The 17,922-nt window shown below is 37.2% G+C and overlaps 1 protein-coding gene across 1 annotated transcript in view; it reads left to right on the plus strand.

The window, feature by feature from the left end:
* NEB (nebulin) overlaps nucleotides 1–17,922 on the plus strand; it is a 224,961-nt gene that overhangs the window by 70,080 nt on the left and 136,959 nt on the right. The window contains exons 53-65 of the mRNA XM_078451297.2: nucleotides 2,183–2,494; nucleotides 2,682–2,885; nucleotides 6,126–6,230; nucleotides 7,655–7,762; nucleotides 8,114–8,425; nucleotides 8,866–9,069; nucleotides 9,620–9,724; nucleotides 9,811–9,918; nucleotides 10,910–11,221; nucleotides 11,520–11,723; nucleotides 12,186–12,290; nucleotides 15,208–15,315; nucleotides 16,940–17,251. Coding sequence (XP_078307423.2) covers nucleotides 2,183–2,494; nucleotides 2,682–2,885; nucleotides 6,126–6,230; nucleotides 7,655–7,762; nucleotides 8,114–8,425; nucleotides 8,866–9,069; nucleotides 9,620–9,724; nucleotides 9,811–9,918; nucleotides 10,910–11,221; nucleotides 11,520–11,723; nucleotides 12,186–12,290; nucleotides 15,208–15,315; nucleotides 16,940–17,251 — 2,499 coding nt within the window. The remainder of the gene's footprint in view (nucleotides 1–2,182; nucleotides 2,495–2,681; nucleotides 2,886–6,125; nucleotides 6,231–7,654; nucleotides 7,763–8,113; nucleotides 8,426–8,865; nucleotides 9,070–9,619; nucleotides 9,725–9,810; nucleotides 9,919–10,909; nucleotides 11,222–11,519; nucleotides 11,724–12,185; nucleotides 12,291–15,207; nucleotides 15,316–16,939; nucleotides 17,252–17,922) is intronic.

Genomic DNA, 17,922 nt, shown 5'->3' on the forward strand with positions numbered 1-17,922 from the left:
GCAAATTCTGTTTACTTTTTTCAAGTTTTTATTTAAATTCTAGTTGGTTACCATATATGGTAAAACTGGTTTCAGGTGTAGAAATTAGTGATTTATCACTCACATGTAACACCCAGTGACTCTCTTTAAATCAGTTAATTTGTGGCATTCCAGAAATGTTAGAAATTAATTAGATGATTTATTACTTATTGGCTTGCGGGTCAATTCCTTATTTAAATGAATCGATATACTGATGAACCTACAGCAATAATGATGCTTGAATGTTCCCCCAGGAACATTTAATGTTATGTACTCCCCATTAGGTGAAGATGATTTAGAAACTGAAGAAATAGCATCAGTGATTTTCTCACTACACATTTGATAGGACCTAATTTCTTAGGTAATCTTTTGAAATCTTCCCCTAAAATTAACTTTAAGTGAACTTTCCCCCCATTGTAGAGATTATATCTCCTCTCAGTTTCAAATGGTTTTCATATTCTATAAAATTTAAGGAAATTAGAGCTATTTTTATGAGTACTTAATTTAATAAATTAGAATCATAGATTTTGGTTAGAGGATAACATGAAGGCTATTTAATTCAGTCTCCTACTCAGTGTCCTGCCTTCTCTCCATCTCCAAAAGATGGCCGTCTGGTCTATGGATACATATGCATATAAGAATTTTTGTGTCCTTCAGGGCAGGTCATTTCCTTGTTAGAGCATCTCTAATTTTTATTATATAGTTCCCTATTTTCAACTTGAATATGTTATCAATCAACTCTAGTTCTGTGTTCTGGAACATCACAAAGGAACTTATTTCCTCTGCCACCTGATATCTCTTCATATTACAAGTTTCTTATTCTCCTTTGGTTTTAGAGTTATAAGTCCTACAATATTCTGAATATTCAATATTCTTTAAAAGTCCTTCACTCTACCTGTGATTTATTATATTTTTTTCATTACCCCTCTCAAGATTGGGCCCCAAAATGTAGTGTTGTTTTCTTGTTATAAGAGGTCAGGTCAGAGTAAATGAGCTTTTTTTCTTCTTTTTTAATTTTCTTAAAATAAAATTTTTAAAAATATTTATTTTGGGAAGAGAGAGAGACAGAGTGCAAGCAGAGGAGGGGCAGAGAGAGAGGGAGACACAGAATCTGAAGCAGGTTCCAGGCTCTGAGCTGTCAGCACAGAGCCCGACATGGGGCTTGAACTCCTGAACTGTGAGATCATGACCTGAGCTGAAGTCAGAAGCTTAACCAACTGAGCCACCCAGGAATACCCACAGTAAATGAGTTTCTGACCTGCTTTTATCTGTGCCCCTACAGAATCCATGACATTACTTTTATAAGAAATTTTATAAGATTGCCCATATCAAGCTTATAGCCAACTTAAACTTCTGAGTATTTTTAATATACATAACCATGAAGCTGGGTAGAACCCAAGAGAGTAGAACCTAACTCCATGAAATGTAATGTGTGCTGGGCATCTAGCATCAAGTAAATGCTATCATTACTGTCATATTATTGTCACTATTACTACTGTCATCCAGCATTAATGCAGGTTTTTCCCAATTGATCTAAATACTGGATTTCACTTTTCTTAAATTTATGTAATTCATTTTGACACATCTTAGCAATATGTTGAGGTCTTGTGGAGTTTTCTTTCTAATCTAATATATTTAGCTATTTTTAGCTACATGTGCATGAAGATATGGATCCTGAACAGGACAAGTTTATAGGACATAACGATATGGCAAACCACCAAAAATCCTACTGCTTAATAAATTAATCTATGCTATTAGGCTTGTTCATAAAATCCTGAACCTTCCTTGTTTTTCTGCCATTCAGCCCATACCTTTCCATCATTTCCATAAAGCTATCACAAGAGCTTTACCTTTGTTTATCACAAATATTACCCTGAGGTCAATATACACAATGTCTAGCATATCATGGCATATATTTTTGCCCTTAGTTAGAATTAATTTTTTATCTTAACCTCTCTTGATAATGAACTATGTTGCATTTTTTTTTAGAAGCCTCTAGGTCAGTTTTCATATTTCATACTAATATGGACATCGCTTTTCTCACTTCAGTTTTGGAAAATAAACATGCAAATAAAGCAAATTGAGTTTTTAATTAAGCTCAAATTGTTGAGCTTCACTTGACCTCTGTTTATGCCAATAAAAGAACTGTTTCCTTTGATTTCAGTTTAAATACAAACAAGGCTACCGCAAACAACTTGGCCACCATATTGGATTCCGGAGCCTGCAAGATGATCCAAAGCTTGTATTGTCCATGAATGTAGCCAAGATGCAGAGTGAAAGAGAATACAAGAAGGACTTTGAGAAGTGGAAGACCAAGTTCAGCAGCCCAGTGGACATGTTAGGAGTGGTGCTGGCCAAGAAATGCCAGGCCTTAGTCAGTGATGTGGACTACAGGAACCACCTGCATCAGTGGACGTGCCTGCCTGACCAGAACGATGTTATTCAAGCTAAAAAAGTTTATCAACTACAGAGTGAGGTCAGTTTATTTTTAATTCAATAGCTTATATGTTGCCACTTGAGTAGCTATTTAGTCAGAGACAGAGAGTAAAAAGAGGAATTATTGTTGAATATCTAAAGTGCATCTGTTTGTAATACATAGAATCACTTGAGTTGTAGGTCCAGATGAGGATGGGGTTTTGATGGAGTGCCTTGTATTTTCACAGAATCTGTATAAGTCTGACCTTGAGTGGCTGAGAGGCATAGGATGGAGTCCCCTGGGTTCTTTGGAGGCAGAAAAGAACAAACGGGCTTCAGAAATCATCAGTGAGAAGAAATACCGTCAGCCTCCAGACAGAAACAAGTTCACCAGCATTCCTGATGCCATGGACATAGTTCTGGCAAAGACAAATGCCAAAAATAGGAGTGATGTGAGTAACTCTTTAGAAATAAATAGGAAAATTTATAGTACCTGATACCTGGTAGGAGCTCAGTAACATTTGCTTAATTAATTAGTAGAATAGCATAGCATATCATACCGCGTGGCACAACATAGCATAATGTTTAATACTTGGTTGCTTCATTTGAATTATCAACTACCCTGTACTGGATCATGTAAAATGAGTTAGTACCAATTTTTGTCACCTAAAGCTTTCTTTCTTATTTACTTGCCTTTTCTCTATTTATCCATCCATCCATCCATCCATCCATTATGAAAATGAGAAAACTACTGAACATACTTTTTTTCTTTGAAATTTGAATGCATTAAAGGCCTAGATTTTGTGTTGTTGTTGGGACAGAGTGTTGAGAGGGCAGTATATTGAGTACTTTGCACGAACGAAGTAGAACTGTTAAAAAGAGTGTATTTTCTGCCAGGTGATTATAATGCATCTTGTTAAGCCAAATCAAGACAAGTAAAGAAGACATACGCATCTACATATGCATACACATATACATATATGTATATATATCATATGTGTGTGTATCCCATCTTCAAGTTATTTCCTTCCCCAGCACTGACACCAGTGTCTAGCATGTAACTCTCAATATTTATTGAATAAAATAAATGAAAGATAGTAGTGTAGAGTAATTCTATGCCAAGAAGGGGAAAGATTACTCATCATTGTTCATTGAGAAGCATAACTCTGAAAATTACAGAAAGTTGAATTATGTGCACTGAGATTCTGGAACTGATAAGAAAATTTAAATTTATATATAATAATTGGGTCTTAGAAGAATCTGAATACTTACAATATCTATATATTTTACACATATCGTATAAATGTTTATATAAAACTCGTAACTAGTTTACAGTAAGCATTTGATAAGTTGTAGCTGCTCTTTTCCCAATCACCCCCTCACAGACTCACAATGTTTACACCCAAAATCTATAATAAATGCTAACCTGTTAGTTTTATTGTAAATATTCAAGTTTTCATCTCTTCTCTCTGTTTTTATGATGGCAACTTGAATCCAGCAAGCTAATAAAGCAACAAATTTATGTAAAACATCTCCCCTTTTGGAATCCAAGTTTCTTTGTCTCCATGAAGCAGAGCTGTTTAGAGAGCTCTGAACTAATAAGGTGGCTAAGAGAAAAACCCTCAGTCATGAAGTTTATCAACATTAATGTCTCACAACAGACCTCTTCAACAGTGTGCCCTGGTTGTAGGAAGGCTAAGACACTGATCCCCTCAGGCCTCAGAAGAGGGCCACTTGATCCTTGAGCCTACTCTCTGTCCTTTTGAATAGACCCATACTTCTATCTCAGTATAAACAAATATTAGCATTTTCTCTGTTTTTCAGGGATCAGGGCAGGGGTTGTGGTGAGAGTGACACATGCCATTGAGGAAATGGTCCCGTTTAGTGGTTCTCAGCCAGGTATATTTTTGTCCCACAGGGGACATTTGGCAATACCTAGAGACCTTTGCCGTTGTCACAACTTGAGGGTGGCATGCTACTGGCATCTAGTGGATAGAAGTCAGGGATGCTGCTAAACATTCCAGAAATGTACAGAACAGCACCCCTGCAACCAGGAATCCTCCAGTACACAACACCAGCAGTGCCAAGGCTGAGAATCTCTGGTCTTAATCGGAAAGGTTAGCGCATAACCAGGATAAGCGTATGTGCAAATTCACAAGCCTTGCTTTGTTTTGGTCCTGAAGATCTTAATCAGCTTCTCTGGACTATGTAGTAAGCATGTTCCGGAAGGAGAAAAGTACCAGCTCCTGTACCCCACGCTGCATGCCTCAAGGGGAAATTGGCAAGTCCAAAAAACCAGTGAGAGTTCCAAAATTGTGTATATTGAAATAATTGCAAGTATACAGGAAAGTTGCAAAAATAGTACAAATAAACATATATATATAGTAAATACATAAATATGAATATAAATATAATTATGTATATATATGTATCTTCACCCCAGTTCTCCAATTGTTAGCATTTATCACATTTGCGTCCCCCCCCCCACTTTCCCTCCTTATTTTTCTTTCATAAATATGTAAGTTGCTTTATGATGCCTCTCTGTCTCTAACTATTTCAGTGTGCATTTCCTGAAAACGAGAACATTTCTCTCACCTAACCACAGTGCGACGATCAAAATCAGGAAATTAATGTTGAAACAATACTAGTCTATAGAACTTATTCAATTTTACCACGAATGTCCTTTACACAAAATAAGAACTATTTTCTGACCCAGGGTTCAATCCAAGATCACACACTAAATTTGCTTGTGCTATCTGTAGTCTCCTGTCATCTGGACTGGCTCCTCACTATTCCTTTGCCTTCTAAATCCCTGACATTGGAGAAGAGCATGGGCCAGTCATTTTGTAGAATCTCCCTCATTTGGGTCTGTCTTTTGTTTCCTCATGATTACATTCATGCTTTGTACTTAGCAGGACAACACATGTGGTATCTTCCTCCATGTGTCATATCCAGTGATACAAGATACCAGTCTGTTCCATTACTGATCATTTTAATTTTGGTCATTTGGTTAAAATGGTGTTACGAGGTTTCTCCACTGTCAAATTACCATTTTATCTTCTGGAATTGATAAGTATCTTGGGGGAGATTTCTCTGACAATGTAGGCATCCTGTTTTTCATCAAAATTTTACTCCCTTGTGTTATTAAATCAATGAGATTTTTGTTTGAGTTCCCTTGTCTTCTGTTGAAGAAAGAGGATGGCTCTGGGACATGTAAGAGATTTTGGATAAATTCCATACCAAATTCTCTTGGGATCCTAATCCCCCCAGATTATTATAAGGTATAACCATAAATAATAAAACGTAGAGAATGCAACTCCCTAATTTCTAGATATACCTTGAATACATCTTCTTTTGAGAAGGGAAGGGCTATTTCCCAATTAAACATCAAAGGAGACTTTTATAATCAGATGGAGAATTTCTGCTTTATTTGACGATCTTGGCAAAGACTCTGATTACTTGGGTTGATTTCTAATGGGCAGGGTTATTTGTAAATTTGAAAAGGTAATCCACACTTTATATTTTGAAAGGCAGTTATTCCCCAGACAAATCAAAAAATACTGTACCTATTTTCTGCTTATGCTGTCAGTTAAAATGCTTAATTCAGATGAATTTAGTAATCCTGTTTAAAGTTAACGATGTCATTGACTAATCTAACAAAACTGCTGAAAATCTCTTATTTCACATTTTAGAGACTTTATAGAGAAGCTTGGGACAAGGACAAGACTCAAATCCACATCATGCCTGATACACCTGACATTATTCTGGCTAAAGCAAACTTAATCAATACAAGTGATGTAAGTTTCCAAATTCAGCATGTATTTCCAGAAAGATCATTTTAATTTCCTTTAATATTTATTTTATTTCTCAGAAAGTGAGTGAGAATGAGTGGGGGAGGGGCAGAGAGAGAGGAAGACCCAGAATGCAAAGCAGGCTCTGAGCTGTCAGCACAGAGTCCAACGTGGGGCACGAACCCATGAACCGTGAGATCATGCCCTGAGCCGAAGTTGGACGCTTAACCTACTGAGCCACCCAGGCGCCCCCAGAAAGCTCATTTTAATTGCTTCTAAGGCAATGAATTTATTTGGAAGTAAATTTGAATGTCTGAATCATTTTAATTAATAAACTACAAGCGACTTAGATTTCTTATTTAGTGGCTTTTAACTTGAATATCTAATTGGTACTCCCTGTCTCAGGCAGAGTTGAGGGTGTGTGCTCTCTGTTCCTTGTAGTCCTTTATTACACATATCATCGTAATGTAATGGTTTATATTGCTCTCCCATATATGGACAGGTATTTATCAGAGTCAGAGACAATTTGTGTTGTTGGTATTGGGCCTGCAGTGTTTAGCTAGTATAGTCCCAACACACATGAAATTTCAAATGAACAAGCATTAAAAAACCATGTAGGAGAATTCTATTTTTATTTTTATCATCATCATAGCATGATCTCCAGAAATCTGTAGGTGTAAAAATTAAATATTTTAAAGACAAATTCTAAACTCTAATAGAAAGACCTTAACATTAAATAATGTTTTAGAATAATGCCACAGATCACTGAAATATAAACACATTCCAAGATCAATAGGCATTTTAAACAATCTGGTTTCTGGATAAAATGCATTAAATTTTCACTTGTTTCATTATGTAACAAATCTGGAGAGACAAATTGTTTCACTTATACTTTTTAAATTCAACATTTAAAGTTTCCTCCCCAAAATCTTAGATTTAAAAAATTATGAAGGATTTTGTTTCCTACCTACAGATGCAGATCCTGCTATGGGCAACCCTATGTTGTAAAATAGACTATATTTTACAATGTCGTAGCTACATGAAAGAGACAGCCCATCAGGCGTAATTTTTCCCCACTAAAAGCATTGCTCTTTTCTAACAAAAACTTCTAATGAAACACTCCAAGGTAATTGGAAAATGGCACCTAAATGATGTTTTATTTCCTTTCTCTATCAATTTGCTTCTGCCTCATACACTGAAGTATTTGGGAAGAGCTGAGATTTAATTTTGTTGATCTGGGTAATTGAAGAGCTTTAAAGTTTAAAATAGGATCTGTAGCAATCAATGGGCATAATTTCCAATTACATTGGCATATTCTAGAGCAGATACTATTGTCGGGGATTCTTAAAATATTTAGCATGTTGCATTCATTCTGCTATAGTTGTTTATGGAAAACAGTTTTTCTCAAAGTGATTTTCATCTCTTAACAGAAACTCTACCGAATGGGTTATGAGGAGTTGAAGAAAAAAGGTTACGATCTTCCCCTTGATGCCATACCAATCAAAGCAGCAAAAGCATCTCGAGAAATTGCCAGTGAAGTAAGACTTTATCCCCTGTTTATACTGATTTGATTGCAATTTATCACTTTAAAGCATTCTCACTTTAATTTTAAATTGAACAGAATCTTCCAAGGAGTAACAAATTAAAGCAGAGTAAAATGATCCCAGAGAGGTAGGGTGGGATGAAGATAAACTCAGGTATTTGTAGCTGGAATTTGTGTGAAGTTTATTATAAATGAAACTTGTAGCGTGAGTTAGCATTTAATATTTCTCCTCAAAAAACTTAAACCTGTGGTTCTCTAGGCTTTGTGAAATATTGGGAGTTAATGTGCTTTGTAATTGCAACATAAGTTAATCTTGAAAGGTTCAAGACCTATCTTTTTCCTTTAGTACAAGTACAAGGAAGGCTTTCGCAAGCAACTTGGCCACCACATTGGAGCCCGGGACATCAAAGATGACCCTAAGATGATGTGGTCCATGCACGTGGCCAAGATCCAGAGTGACAGAGAATACAAGAAGGACTTTGAGAAGTGGAAGACCAAGTTCAGCAGCCCAGTGGACATGCTGGGCTTGGTGCTGGCCAAGAAGTGCCAGACCTTGGTCAGCGATGTGGACTATAAGAATTACCTACATCAGTGGACATGCCTGCCTGACCAGAATGATGTCACCCATGCTCGGCAGGCCTATGACCTCCAGAGTGATGTGAGTCCAAGATTTTCCTTTGACCAACTAAAAACCGTGGCCGCTTTCCTAAGAATCAAATTTTCCCTAAAGTAAGGGGAGTTGAATTTACACAACTGAGTTCTATATCCCTAGATTAATGCCCACACCCTATCCAATCCCCAAACATCTGGAGGCACCATTACCCCACAGAGAAAGAGCTGGCAGAGCCCCCATTGCTTTGGTTAAAGACTCTGATATGTTGATCTAGAAGCTTTGGATCATTCTTTTTGTGCTGCCATTTTAGATGTTTTCCAAAATATGCTTCTAATCTGAATTTTCCATCGATTCATAAGACATACCAAAATTTATAAATGTCCCAAGCATTCAAGCATGAAAATGTATAGTAAAATATAATACATAATTTTATTTCTTTAGGGGCATATAATTATGCTTTACTGGTTTGTCACTTATAATTTCAGAATTTGTACAAGGCTGACCTTCAGTGGCTAAGAGGCATTGGCTGGTTACCCAGTGGTTCTCTTGAGGATGAGAAGAACAAGAGAGCTTCCCAGATTTTGAGTGATCATGTTTACCGCCAGCATCCAGATAAATTCAAGTTTTCTAGCCTTATGGACTCCATCCCAATGGTTTTGGCAAAAAACAATGCTATTACCATGAACCATGTAAGTCTTTTCTTCACTTGAAGGGGGTATTAGTGTGTGTGTGTGTGTGTGTGTGTGTGTGTGTGTGTGTGTGTGTGTGTGTAAACATGGTAATCTGTTTCTATAAAAGGAAAACCATATTTAATTCTTTTGCTTCCATATTAAAGTGGTATTTAAGTGCTGTATGCTTCTTACTGATATGAGACATCTAGGCCTAAAGGTGTCACAAATACAGGGGTGCCCAGGTGGCTAGTTGGTTAAACATCTGATTCTTAATTTCAGATCAGGTCAATATCATGATCTCACCATGTGTTGGTTCGAGCCCTGTGTCAAGCTCTCTGATGACAGTGCAGAGCCTGCTTGGAATTCTCCCTTTCCTTCTCTCTCTGCCCCTTCCCCACTCACTCTCTCTCTCTCTCTCTCTCTCTCAATAATTAAACATTAAAAAATTTTTTTTCTAAAATACCAACTCACAGAGTAGACTGTCCTTACTCTCATTAAGAACGAGATTTTTTTAATGTATCTATTCATTACTAGCCTGTACTAGTCACATCTTTTTTGTTTGTTTTAGCGCCTCTATACAGAAGCTTGGGATAAAGATAAAACCACTGTCCACATTATGCCAGATACCCCTGAAGTTTTACTAGCTAAACAAAACAAAATAAATTACAGTGAGGTAAGTAATATATTCATGGTACGTGATGTATTTTGCTTATACTGCACTTTATGAATCAAACCTATGATGATCTATGTCTTTCTCAGAAACTATATAAACTTGGCCTAGAAGAAGCCAAGAGGAGAGGCTATGATATGCGACTGGATGCCATTCCCATCAGGGCAGCCAAGGCCTCCAGAGACATTGCAAGTGAAGTAAGTGCACCTGAAAAGTTCTTTGCCTTGGCTTTGGCTCAAAGATTGCTTTCTCTCTCCTGGTTATATAGTAGGGCAAGTAAGCTATGAGGTTAAAGTTCTTGCTAACAGTCTTTTTTCTAAGTAAATAGTTTTTAATAATGGTAATGAAATTCTCAACACAAAGGTATGATTGAGTCCATAGATGCATTTCAAAATATTGTCCATTTCCTGCTGAATTAAAGCATTAGATACTTGACTATAGTTAGACATCCTTTGGGCTTTTCCACCTGATATATTCTTATATACAATTGAACTCATTGTAGGATTCCTTCAGAAAAAAAACGCATGCCTTATGAACCAGTGAACCTACAAGGGCTGAGGGAATGGGACACATTATTCATAGTCCATCCACACGTACCATATGTTTACTTCTGTGTCCAGTGACTGGTTGCCAATATTTATTTTAAGTGATGGCTTGGCTCACGTTTCTAGAAATGTTTATCCTTCTATTTCATTAGTCTATAAAGTCAAAAATATTTTCTTTATTTCCAAAATATGGGAAGGTAACCATCATAATTGAAAAATAAGTGTTCAATAATCAGAGAAAGGTTAAAAGTATTAACATATACCAACATAATGTAATACCTGCTGCCATTAAAATTCATGTTTGTAGAGAATATTTAATGACACAGAGGAATCCTTATGCAATAAATGAAAAAAGCAGGTATATACAATATGACTGCTATTCAGTTTTACTCTCTGTCATACACCCACACACACACACTACAAAAAGCAGTTTTATAATGGTTTTCACTGAATGGTAGAATAATGTCTTTGTTTTCTTTTTTTGTGTACATATATGTATTCTTTATTTTCTAAACGGTTTACAAAGTGCATGTATGTATATGTTCAAGAGGAAATCATTATATTTTTAATGAACAGGAAAATTGGGGCCTAGTAATTGCTTTTTACTAAAAGCTAAAATAGTTGTCTGTATTTCTTCTTCTAGTTCAAGTACAAAGAAGGCTATCGTCAACAGCTTGGCCATCACATTGGTGCCCGAGCAATACATGATGACCCCAAGATGATGTGGTCCATGCATGTGGCCAAGATCCAGAGTGACAGGGAGTACAAGAAGGACTTTGAGAAGTGGAAGACCAAGTTCAGCAGCCCAGTGGACATGTTGGGGGTGGTCCTGGCCAAGAAGTGCCAGACCTTAGTCAGTGACATAGACTATAAGAACTACCTGCACGAGTGGACATGCCTGCCTGACCAGAATGATGTCATCCACGCTCGGCGGGCCTATGACCTCCAGAGTGATGTTAGTATCTGAGAATCATAATGATGTGCAAAGGTAGGAAATCAGTGAATTAACACCCCTTGGAGAAGGTAGCAATAGGTGGAACCAAGCTTACCAGCTCCTGCAAGGCAGGAATAGCATTTCTTCTTTCCTTGTGAGTATTAATTATTTAACCTTCCAGACCAAAAAGGAGTATTGTCTGATATGCTGCCTGTCCATTAAACTGAATTTTCAAGAGTATTCTTTATTTCATATCGTTTAGATGAAAATGTTTTCCCAATGCAAAGATAAAATTTTACTGACTATTTTGTGTCAACAGAATATGTACAAGTCGGATCTCCAATGGCTGAGAGGCATCGGCTGGGTTCCTATTGGCTCTTTGGATGTGGAAAAATGCAAAAGGGCATCTGAAATTTTGAGTGATAAAGTCTATCGCCAGCCTCCAGACAGATTCAAATTTACCAGTGTGACTGATTCTTTGGAACAAGTGTTAGCCAAGAATAATGCCATTACCATGAACAAGGTGAGGTTTCAAATTCAGAGAACCAAGGCAGGACTCCTGACAGCAAAATCAAAGAAAAAGAAATATAATCAAGAAAAGAAAGAAAGCATTTATCAACAAAAGACTATCTATCTATCTATCTATCCATCTGTATCTATTTATCTGATATATGTGTCATTTATATTTAGTATTTACTTCATTAATTCTTTATGGTTTTGAGAAAAAGACATTTTTATGGAAGATCATCTTTGCATAAAAGATATTCTCAATTTCCTTTTGTTAACATACATTTCAGATTATCATAAGGCACTCAAACATCTGTTCTATGAACTGATTACTTGAAGATGTATCTACCATACATAATGTGTATAAAACGTACAACCTTTTGTTATTTTTGTTTATAAAGTTCTTGTGCCCCTGAAATTCTTATTAACTACACACTGAATTTTTTTTCCTGATGACATTACATATTTTCTTTGATAGCGTCTATACACGGAAGCCTGGGACAAAGACAAGACCCAGATCCACATCATGCCAGACACACCAGAAATTACGTTGGCAAGGATGAACAAAATCAACTACAGTGAGGTAGGAGCAGATACTAATTCTATGAAGTTTGCATGCGATTTCTGATTTCAGTTAATCTGTCCAAGGTGATGTAATACTAAATAACAATTGTATAAAAATCTTTTTTCTTGGTTGGTGTGAATAGCAACTCCTGCATTTTTGAATCCTCATCCTAAACATCAAACTTCAAGTAATGCAAATGATCCCTTACAAAGTGACAATTATAAGAACTAATGATTTAAGCAGTAACCATAAGAATAATCAAAACTTTTTCTTTTATTAATTTGTTTAAATTGGGAAATTAGCAATAGATTGTACATTTATCTCCTCCTAATGCCGTATCACTGTGCTATATCTATCTTCCATATATGATTTCCTTTTTCCAAATTGTGGTTTAAAGTCAAAATTTAAGATTTTTAATGTATAAAATTAAGTCAGGAACTAAAATTACAGTATTATCAAATAACACTGAGAGAAAGAAACAGAAACAGGGGATCTGCCAGGGTATATATCAGCGAGTCCATTTCCTTTCCACCCTCTGTGAGCATGGAGCCATGTACCTTCATGTCAGAACCACAGATGTTTAACCCAAGAGGTCATCCCCTCTTCTACTACAAGAGTCCCCACCCAACAGGTTGTCATCCTGCCTTTGCTTAAGTGTTGTTAGTGACAAGGAATTTATCTCCTGAATCAGCCCATTCATTCTGAAAAATTCCATTAGAAGATGCTTGTAATGTACTGAGTCAAAGATTTCTCTCTGCTGACTTCTGTAGTCTTCTGAGGCTGTGCAAAACCAACCTCTGCCAACTCCATGGAGATGAGGATAGCTACTCTGGTGCCTCCCCTGCCACCTCACCCCAAGTTCTCTTTCTAATCCAAACATCCACAGCTCCTGGGCATTCCTCACATGACACTCCTGCTAGAATGTGACCCTCCAAACCAAACAAAATCCTGCAAGTATAGAATATAGTTGACATCATATTGCCTCTTACGGACGTTTGGCCTCCATTTCTGCACCCTGTGCCTCAGGGCACATTGGCAGCAATATCACTGCCAGGGCACATGGAACTTGGGATCGACTGAAACCCTAAGACATTTTGCATGGGCTTAAGCTAGGGTTCCTCTAGCCTGAATTTACACATTTGGCAACTTAAATTCAGTTGAAAATCAGTTCAAAGATCAACATTTATCTCTGTGCAATTTCTTCTTCTTAGATTAAGCCTATTGGTTTAAGCCCGTGGAGATTGTTGTGAATCTGATTTTTCTGTCAGCTGATGTATGAGTTATTTCTCTCAGCTTTGTGCTACCAGCAAAGAAAATATTGTTTATTTGAAAACATAAGTCAACAATGTATTACTCTTCTGCATGACATAAGTTAGAGGATTTAGCTAGATGAGCCACCCTCTTAATTCATTTTATTTTGGGGAGTGCAAACTATAATTTTAGCACTTACGTAACTAACTCTCAATTGTCACCAGAAACGAAAAACATCCAGTCCTACTTGCAAAGCAAAAAGGAGTGAATTTTTTAGCAAAACCTATGATATAAGTCCTGTATTGTTACAGGAAAGCATGTATTGCATGTGTTAGAATCTCAGGAGACAAAGAGCCTCTGTAACTAGCCACTCAGCATTTCTGGAATTCTGGACTCTGTCTTTGCTGCAAAAGTTCAGAGATGCTGTAGTGTGCTGTTGGTTAGAAGAGACCCAGGGAGAACGCCCTGAACTGAATGCCTAACCTGCCTGATCTGCTTTCTCGGGCTTTTCTCTCTCAGCTTAGTTCAATTCTTTTGTAATTTTTATCTCATTGAGGATAGGAAGACAAAATACAGATTTGATTATGTCACTCTCCCTCAAAGTTTATTGATGGTTTCCTATTTCCTGTGGAATTAAGCACAAACTTATTTTAGCACCAAGCCTTCAGTCCAACTCCAGATTCTTTTCAGTCCTCTCTTGTACTTGTCCCTGGCACTGCTCCCCCCCCCTTCCTTTGACACCCCTGCACCATCACTTCCTTGTGCTTTGATTCCTGCAACTCCCTCTGCCCCTGACTCCCATTCCAGTCTACTGAAATCATACTCATCACTCAAGGTCCAATGCAAAGATCAATCCCACTGCAGGAACTTTCCTGATTCTTAATTTAGGATTAATTACTCCTTCCTGGAGCTCTTTGCTAATAATATGGTTAAATCACCTCTATTGGTAGCCTCCTCTGTGGGTTATCAGTCTTTCCATAACTTCCCCCTGCAACCCTGATGATGGGAGAGACCTCATACTCATCTTTGATTCCCAAGCACCCAGCACATTCACAGCACACAGTTGGGGCAGAATAGGTGTAGAGTGAATTAATTTCCATGATCAAGTCTTTGCCTCTTATCCACATTTTGCCACCTTAAGCCCATGAGTTTCAGCTTAATTTTTTAGATCTCTTCAAAACTGATTCATGAGGGGGTACCTGGGTGGCTCAGTCGGTTAAGCGTCAGACTCTTGGCTTCAGCTCAGGTCGTGATTTCATGGTTTCATAACTTCAAGCCCCACATCGGGCTCCATGCTGACTGCAGAGCCTGCATGAGATTCTCTTCTCCCTCTCTCTCTGCCCCTCACTGACTCATGCTGTCTCTGTCTCTCTCAAAATAAGTAAACTTAAAAAAAAACCTGATTCATGGTTGTAACAAAAAATTTTGAAACAGTGGGTAATATTTATGTTTCGGTAACTCAAGATAAGTTTTAAAATACAAAACAAAGCTGCAGTGTTCTATATACGTATCATTTTTAAGTCTTTAGCAAACAGTGCAAAGGCTTAGACCTCTCAGAATAAGATTATTATAGGCACCTAGCTGTGTAGAACTTGGTGAATTATTTTAGGCCCCTGTCAGTTTTTGGATATGAAAGTCAACATCTAACTGATGTATAATTATATATTTTTTTGCCCAAATTTAGAGTCTGTACAAACTCGCCCATGAAGAAGCAAAGAAGAAAGGCTATGACCTGCGAAGTGATGCCATCCCAATTGTGGCGGCCAAGGCCTCCAGGGACATCGCCAGTGATGTGAGTTTCAGTGTTGCCCCAAGTATATAATCAGTCTGAAGTGACACTTATACTGAACTAAATCTTCAAAAAGAACTTTCCTCACCCTTTGGAAATATGTCCTAATGTATTTATATGGGCTTTTTCAAAAACCTAGTTTTGAAGGAAGTGAAAAATTCGATGTTCAAAAAGCAGTTTATAATTTTTAGGATACAGTATGTTCAATGAAAACTGACCCACCAAAATCAGAGAAAGATCCATTAATGGAAATTATTAGAGTACAGCTGCAAGCTTGGAGATCTAAAAATTAATGCCGTGCTTATGGAAAGTATAACTCATAAACTTAAGTACTCCCAGTGAGAATCAGGTCGTGTCTTTGTATAACATTTTAATATATAATATTCACAAAATTCATATGACACTTGACTTTATAATTCACCCTTCTAAGATTGAAAAAGAAGGCAGTTGATCTATACCAGAGGTGATTACTAGCCCAAGCTTGCACCCTTAATAACAGCTCCTGGCTGTCTAGCACAGGTTGAATAAAACCATCAACCTTTCATGGTGTCTCAGAAGATTCTTGAGGAACAGACCACTGCTCTAAATATCAAGGCCCACTATTTTGGAATATGATAATTCGCTGCCCATGATGTTGTGTTAGTGATTCCCTTTAGTTTATGTGTGTTGGACTGCCCCCACAAATGGATTTATGTCAACCATAATAACAGGAATAACTAGGAAGTGTTGAGAATTCTATGCGAAGAGCTTGACGTGCATTATCTTACTTACACTTCATAACTATCCTAGGATGTAAGTATTGTCATTATCCCTGTTTTGTGGGTTGCTTAAGCCACTTGTCTAAAATCAAACTCCTTGTAGGTGGTGGAGTTGAAACTCCAGACAACCTCATTACTTCCTGTTGTACCATATCGCCTCCTGCTGACCCATCTATACTTTCTTACTTAGTTATCTTTGAGACTAGAGGCATGTGTTTTGAATAACTGGCCCAGATCCCAGGACAACATCATTGGACTTGGAATAGTAAAAACATTCTTGGCCTATGTGGGGGTAGAACCCATGCATTTTCTGGAGCATGCTCTAACCAGTTGGACTGCTACATCAGCTTTACTAGTATAATAATACTAGTATTGTATCAGTACACTAATGGTATACTATTACTTTATGATAGTATAGTAAGTAACTAGTATACTAATACTAAACTAGGTCCTTGACATAGAGTATTTCATCCTTCTAGGAACCAGGTACCCATTCTATGACTTATTATGCACACCATGTTACCAAGTGCGACTCTTTCCTGACATACTTTTAGTGCCTAAAATTCATTTCTCCAAGTTCCCTTATTCAAATGGCCTTTCCCCCTGTGAGCACTACCTGCCTCAAGAATTATTCCTTATTACCAAGCCATAGGTGATTTTGAATATGCACTGCAATTATACAGATTCCATCTATTTTCTTAGCTCTATAAGCTTCAAGCGTAAAGGTCAGGATAGCAGCTTGAGTTAGTGCTTATTAGAAAAAGTCAACTTATAACTTTGACGTAAGCAAGGTGATTTTGCACAGACTTTTGACCTTCAAGGGCTTATGATAAAAACCTGATTTGTGTGTTTTTGTGTTTTTGTCTCAGTACAAATACAAAGATGGTTATCGCAAGCAACTAGGCCACCACATCGGAGCCCGAGACATCAAAGATGACCCCAAGATGATGTGGTCCATGCATGTGGCCAAGATCCAGAGTGACAGGGAATACAAGAAGGACTTTGAGAAGTGGAAGACCAAGTTCAGCAGCCCAGTGGACATGTTGGGGGTGGTCCTGGCCAAGAAGTGCCAGACCTTAGTCAGTGATGTGGACTATAAGAACTACCTGCATGAGTGGACATGCCTGCCTGACCAGAACGATGTCATCCATGCTCGGCGGGCCTATGACCTCCAGAGTGACGTGAGTACAGCATCTATAAAAGAGCTGTGCTCAGCTATATAAAAGTTATCCTTTATATGCAACCCATTGGCATACTTAAGCTAGGATTTATTGATCAGTGAATGAGATTTGAATCAGTGTATAGTTTTATTGCTTTATTATGTGTACATTTAATAGGCTTTATAAGGAAGGGAAGTTTACAAACTGGATTTGGTCTTTTAAAAACAAAACTGGAATTAAGCAATGTTCAGAGTCCACCAGGTGGAGACATTTTCTTTTATTCTTTTAAAGGGGTAGAAACAACACATTTTTATTAAAAAAAAAATACTCAATTTTTTTAGCTTCTTTGCAAACCAGATAAGGTTATAATTAGTAGAATTCTAATGCCTGTTACGGTGCTAATTGTTATTATTATGAAACAAAAGAAGTTGCTGTATTTGTAAGCTATTGGATCAGTTCACTGACATTTTCTTCTCTTAGCACAGCTCTCTGTAGAGGGGTCACATGGTAGCTAGTGCTGCTGCTTTTAATATCAAATCTGGGTGTGAAAAGCACGTTTCCTACAGCACATAGTTTACAAATGTTTGAAGGGATTCTTTAAGCATTAGAGGATTTTGGAAAATAAAGTTAATTTTTAATTTATTTTATATCTATGTTTAATTATTTTAATTAAATTAATTTTTAAAATTAAT

This window comes from Panthera onca, chromosome C1 (assembly GCF_046562875.1).
Source record: "Panthera onca isolate mPanOnc1 chromosome C1, mPanOnc1 haplotype 2, whole genome shotgun sequence".
NCBI lineage: Eukaryota > Metazoa > Chordata > Mammalia > Carnivora > Felidae > Panthera > Panthera onca.